General features: G+C 51.4%; 2 protein-coding genes across 2 annotated transcripts; both read left to right on the forward strand.

The window, feature by feature from the left end:
* Nucleotides 1–2,307: 2,307 nt before the first annotated feature.
* Nucleotides 2,308–3,585, forward strand: CTHT_0045780 (endoglucanase-like protein; the record flags this gene model as incomplete). Its single annotated transcript, XM_006694896.1, has 1 exon — nucleotides 2,308–3,585. One exon carries the CDS (start codon nucleotides 2,308–2,310, stop codon nucleotides 3,583–3,585), a length of 1,278 nt encoding a protein of 425 aa, XP_006694959.1.
* Nucleotides 3,586–4,674: 1,089 nt separating this feature from the next.
* CTHT_0045790 (uncharacterized protein) lies at nucleotides 4,675–5,778 on the forward strand (the record flags this gene model as incomplete). The annotated part of the gene is made up of 2 exons (XM_006694897.1): nucleotides 4,675–5,159; nucleotides 5,226–5,778. 2 exons carry the CDS (start codon nucleotides 4,675–4,677, stop codon nucleotides 5,776–5,778), a joined length of 1,038 nt encoding a protein of 345 aa, XP_006694960.1.
* Nucleotides 5,779–6,000: the final 222 nt, after the last annotated feature.

A 6,000-nucleotide genomic window follows, 5' to 3' on the forward strand; every position in this document is an offset into this window, starting at 1 on the left:
CTAAAGTTCATCAGCTTCCAACCCAAAAAAAAAAAAATCCATCGCCCCGTGCATTTCCAGCACGCTGGGCACGACGAATTAGGTTCCATCAACCGCCATCAAATCCTGCTCGCTACCCTCTCCTGCGGCCTGGTATTCGCGCTCAACCAAACATCCATACGGTTCGGCTGGAAACAACCTTTCTCCCCGTGGCACGTCCTCCTGCGTCCACTTCTTGTCATGCGTGAGCCCTTCCCGCCTGTGGGTGTCGGCTCTCAGTTCGAGTTCCTCATCGGCCTTTTGGGCCTAAGTATGTGTAAAGAAAGTACTTGCATGTGGGAGGACGCACAACCATTACTTTGGATCGGATCTGTATGCCCATGAAGAGGCAGATTAAGCAGCTGTATAGCAGCGTCGAGAGCTTTTGAGGATCAAGGATGAGAGGGAGTTTGATCCGGCGAAACAAGGGGTTTTGGTAAAATTGGCATTTCGCTGAGGAGAGTCATCAGGCAGGCTGGGCAGGATATAGCGGTGATTCTGGTTTCGCCGAGAATCCTCAGCGCAGACTTGGAAGTGCGTCTGTCTTTTGTCCGCAGAAACTTACAGAGAATACGAGTAAGGCGGCTGGGGTAAAAATCACAACTGCCTCCATAGGATTTGTGAGGTGCGGAGATAAGTGTCCCTAAGGGAATAACCGGCTTGACGGGTTGAGGACGCCTGGGATTTTGAAAAGAATTGTAGGAGAGTGATCTTGATCCTGAGTGCTTGGCATACCCTGGCTGAAACGTGACTGTTTATAAACTTCCTTTTCGGATAATATAGCAAAAACCCTAACCCTTATTTATTTCACGTACTTCAAAGGTTCATAATGCAGGAGGTCGCCGTCTCCGAGACAAGTGTCTGTACTCGAAATGTGAATTTTGAACTAATCTCCTGGTTACTCTTTGTTTTTTTTTCTTTTTTTTGGATTCATGGTTCCAATCTGCAAATCTCTTGCTTGATGCTGATACACACAATCAATTTCCAAAACCTTGGTCCCTTACCAACGAACTATGCCTGTCAACTAACTCCCCAAGCGTAGGTAGCTCCATCGCATGTATTATATACAAAAGAACTCATATTTCTACTCTTTTTCATGTCTGAGGCAATTATCTATTCATTTGAAACTGTTTTACATTGGGCGGTTCTAAGTGTTTTGCATAATTCCCTCACAGTAGATACCCGGGAGCCCATGGACAATACCTTGTGTCATGTCCATCGACATGTCCAATCAAAGCAAGCCTTATGTAAGTGATTAGTTTTACTTTCTCAATGACTATTGGCACTTCTGTTGACTAGACCATATCACTAACATGAAGCAGCGAGATCCCATGTCCAAACGACTGGCTCATCGGTCTATCGATCTTCGGAGTCCCGAACGTCGCAAAGAGTGAGCAACTTTGTCCTAACGCTGGTCACTTCCCTAATGTCGTTATTGTTATCCAAAGTTAATATACTTCGGTTTCTTCGCGGTCTTGACAAGGTGCAAATTAACGTTCTTAATACATAACTTCCCTTTTCATATTGATCGATCCAAGCCCGACCAGGGATTATCGGATCGTGTTTGCATCTAAGCCACAGAAGTGGCATGAAAATTCGAACTGCTATCTCTTTATTTAATGCCTTCCGCATCACGGGATCAAGTATGCCCGCTCCAATTTTTCATTCTCCAGATCCTTTCTATCCCTTGCATATAGGCGGCTTCTTGCTTGTGATCCAACTCCCTACTTCCACGCAGCTTCTAGACGCTTTAGAAAATTACACCGAATCTCTTCATGCCGTCCCTGCCATATCTTCCCTACCAGGAACTTCGGGCGCTCAACATCCGCGACCTTGACGAGATCTCTTCTTGGCTGGCTTGGCATGAGACTTTCTTCGGGACTCAATGCAACGTTGGGCCGCTTCGATGCCGCGCATGACCGTTGCTGAGGCTTAGCCGCCCCAATCGCTTGGCACTGTACCTTGCAGACGGAATCCCGGGCCCGTTGTCCGATCTGCTTTGGCTCCGGTAGAGAAGCCTCGGAGGAAGAAACACACGGACTCAACGGTTGCGGCGCCCAATGCGCGGCTCCTAATTGAGTCTCCAAGATTGTATGCCGCGTGGAAAGGCCGTAACTGAGTCTGGGGTACGGAAGATCGCGGGGATGATAATCTGAGGGGCAACCATGGATACATAAAGGGTGTAGTTCTCCCATCAGCGAAACCTTTCCTCTCCAGGCTTTTCCTCGCCTGAAAGAGTCCAAACTCATTCAAGACATCCTGCAGCGGTGTCAGTGACATTCCATCAGCATGGCTCGCAAGTTCGCACTCCTTTCTCTCCTTCTGGGTCTTGCCTCGGCTCAGAAGCCCGGCAATACTCCAGAAGTCCATCCCAAGCTCACTACCTACCGCTGCACCCACCTCCAGGGATGCCGCCCGGAGACGAACTACATCGTCCTCGACTCCCTCTCCCATCCCGTGCACCAGGTGAACTCCAACGCGAACTGCGGCGACTGGGGCAACCCGCCCCCGCGCAACGTCTGCCCTGACGTCGAGACCTGCGCGCAGAATTGCATCATGGAGGGCATCCCAGATTACTCGGCCTACGGTGTGACCACCTCTGGCTCTTCTCTCCGCTTGAAACAGATCCATCAGGGCCGCGTCACCTCCCCTCGTGTCTACCTTCTCGACAAGACGGAGCAGCAGTATGAAATGATGCGTCTCACCGGCTTCGAGTTCACCTTCGACGTTGACGCGACAAAGCTCCCCTGCGGCATGAACGCTGCACTCTATCTCTCCGAGATGGACGCTACCGGCGCCCGCTCCCGCCTCAACCCCGGCGGCGCCTACTACGGCACGGGCTACTGCGACGCGCAGTGCTTCGTCACTCCCTTCATCAACGGCATCGGCAACATCGAGGGGAAAGGCTCATGCTGCAACGAGATGGATATCTGGGAGGCCAACTCGCGCAGCCAGTCCATTGCCCCGCATACCTGCAACAAGCAGGGTCTCTACATGTGCTCCGGCCAGGAGTGCGAGTTCGACGGCGTCTGCGACAAGTGGGGTTGCACATGGAACCCGTACAAGGTCAATGTCACCAATTACTACGGCCGCGGCCCGCAGTTTAAGGTCGACACAACTCGTCCTTTCACCGTCATCACCCAGTTTCCGGCAGATCAGAACGGCAAGCTGACGTCGATTCATCGCATGTATGTGCAAGATGGCAAGTTGATCGAGGCGCATACCGTCAACCTGCCGGGTTATCCTCAGGTGAACGCTCTGAACGATGACTTCTGCCGTGCTACGGGAGCCGCGACGAAGTACCTTGAGCTGGGTGCCACCGCGGGCATGGGCGAGGCGTTGAGGCGTGGTATGGTGCTGGCCATGAGCATCTGGTGGGATGAAAGCGGCTTCATGAACTGGCTCGATAGCGGCGAGTCTGGGCCGTGCGACCCGAACGAGGGTAACCCACAGAACATTCGCCGGATTGAGCCCGAGCCGGAGGTTACCTATAGCAACCTGCGCTGGGGTGAGATTGGCTCGACTTATAAGCACAATCTGAAGGGCGGCTGGACTGGCAGGAAGTAAGCGTTGGGGTTACGGCCTGTGGTTGGATGATGGGCTAAAAAGGGGTTGATGAGAGGAATGTTGAATTTTACTTCTCGTACATAGTTGGCGTCTTGTTGAATATATGCCCTCGGGGCTTTGATTCAGCATTTATCCATTTCTACGAGACTTTTCTGGTCCAAGCAACAGTTTATATGTCCGGAGTGAGACAGCAGTTTCTTCAGTGGTCAGGGGTGACTACTCTACAAACTGTGAATAGCATCGCTGTCAGCCCATTAACTCAAACAACCAGACCCCTTTTCCGAATAATCGCCGTCATTGCGTAACTCTTCCAGATATCTTGTTCTATGTGACTTCAGCTCGGAGTGAAGAAAGAATAGATACGGCGACCTCTTTGTCCTAATCTTCTTGTCGTTCTTCCGGGATCAGCCCTTGGCAATAGAGCTATGGCCAATGTGCTGTTATAATCGGCAGTTAGTGTTGTGTCGTACAAGCCGTACGGGAGCAATGCTCAACAGCCGCCCTTAATATGGTTATTTACGTCACGATGTAGTTCATCACACGGCTTTGAGAGGTTGATATGCCGTTCAACTTTTACCCCTCACTTGGTGTGAATGAACGTCTCCAACAGTGGAAGTATATATCTGACAAAATGTCCAACCGCCATCACTGATGTTCCTGTTGAGGTGTTCGTGGTCTGTTAACACCCAGTCTGAGTGTTACCTCCATGATGTTAGTACCAGCTCTGCTTTTCTTTGCTTCGACAGTGGGGCTTGCCTCGGCCCAGAGTTACAACCCCAGAACAAGCTGCACCAGCCGATCAGCTACAGTCCCTGGCTGGCTCATCACAGATGTCCAATGGCCAAGTGATACAAAGATACGTTTCGATGTCTCGAATCGAGCAACAGGCTACAACCAGACAGTGTCCTGTGCCTTAGGTGCAAACAAGGACGTTTACACGTGTGGTAAAGCATCCCCTGAAGACCATGAGGTTGACGGTTCGGTTCGGATCACGGAGACTTCGATTGAATTCTCACTTGAGCAGTCGTGGGTCTGCAGTGATCGTGGCAAAGAGTAAGTTCTCCATGGCACTCAACAAGAACATCACTCATGAAGAGCAGCATCAAATTTAAAGCCATAGGTACCCAGTCCGTAGCCCCAGACTACACCTCTCCCATCCTCGTCAGGGGGTCACTGCTTGAACCTGTGAAAATCACTCCTCAATACCCCGAAGGGCCTTGGGGCCACAGTTCTCCAGGCTGCCTCGCAAAGTCTGAGACTCCGACCTGGGTTATCTCGTCGATTCACACTCTGGAAGAAACAGGCGACGGGATCGACACAGTCCCCTACAAGGGGCTTCATCTGACCATCACCAACCTGGCTAATGGCTATGAAGCAAGCTGCATGCCCAACACTGGCTTTAGCTACACCAATAGCCCACAATTCACTCGTCTAGTCTGCTCAGGCGATGAATTCCAGGGAGAAGACAGAGTCGGACAGTATCCCATCTCGACATCGGCATCCTTCCAGGACTCGACAAAGACCTTAACGATCAACCAGACCTGGTATTGTGATGATGTCGACCCAGCTAAACCGTAAGTCTGTTATCAACTCCTTAACCTCCACTTTAACCAGACGCACTAACCTCCCTTAACCCCCAGAGTCCAAATCACCGCCAGCGCAACCGCTTCCCTCCCAATGTCCTGCACAACCAGAACCCTCCCCGAAACCAACCAAATCCAAACCCTCTGCACCTCTTCCGGCCCTTTATCCCTCACAGGCACGATCTCCTCAACCACGACACTCGCCCCCTACGTCCTAACCGACCCCCGCCCAACCCGAGACGGCTGCACGCTCACCTCCCTCCTCAACCCTCGTTGGACATTCTCCCATTTCCGCATCTACAACGGAAGTGTTCCTTCCCCAGAGTCAATCCCGCCTATTGGCGTAGACCCTCAAACGCCGATCATCCCGCAAGGAGTGAGTTTCGATATCATACTTGCTGCTGAGGAGAGAGGGTTTCAATATCCTATTGAGGTGTACCAGGGGGAGGAGAAAGAAGGGGGATGGCATGAGTGTGTAATCGGGCCAGATGGAGAGAATGGCGTAGCACTTTGGCCGTATTGGTGTGAGTTCAGGTGGGATGGGGGAACGAGGGAGTTGAGGATTAGGGCGAGGTGGGAGTGTGAAGAGCTAAGTTCTGTGGAGAAGTAAGCTTTCCATTGTGTGATGATCTTGGGTTCTAACGGAAGGATAAAAGCCATGTGCTGACAAGTGACGATCATGCAGGGTGAAATTTTATGGTGAAACAGTCACTACAGTTGGGGAGCCTCTTGTGTGTGGGAACGAGAATGGATGGGATATGTGTACGACTGAGAATCCGGGGTACTCATGGAGTGCGACGATTGAGAATGTCACTTTGGACTTGGAGCCTGG

The sequence above is a fragment of the Thermochaetoides thermophila genome, assembly GCF_000221225.1.
Source record: "Thermochaetoides thermophila DSM 1495 unplaced genomic scaffold scf7180000011818, whole genome shotgun sequence".
Taxonomy (NCBI): domain Eukaryota; kingdom Fungi; phylum Ascomycota; class Sordariomycetes; order Sordariales; family Chaetomiaceae; genus Thermochaetoides; species Thermochaetoides thermophila.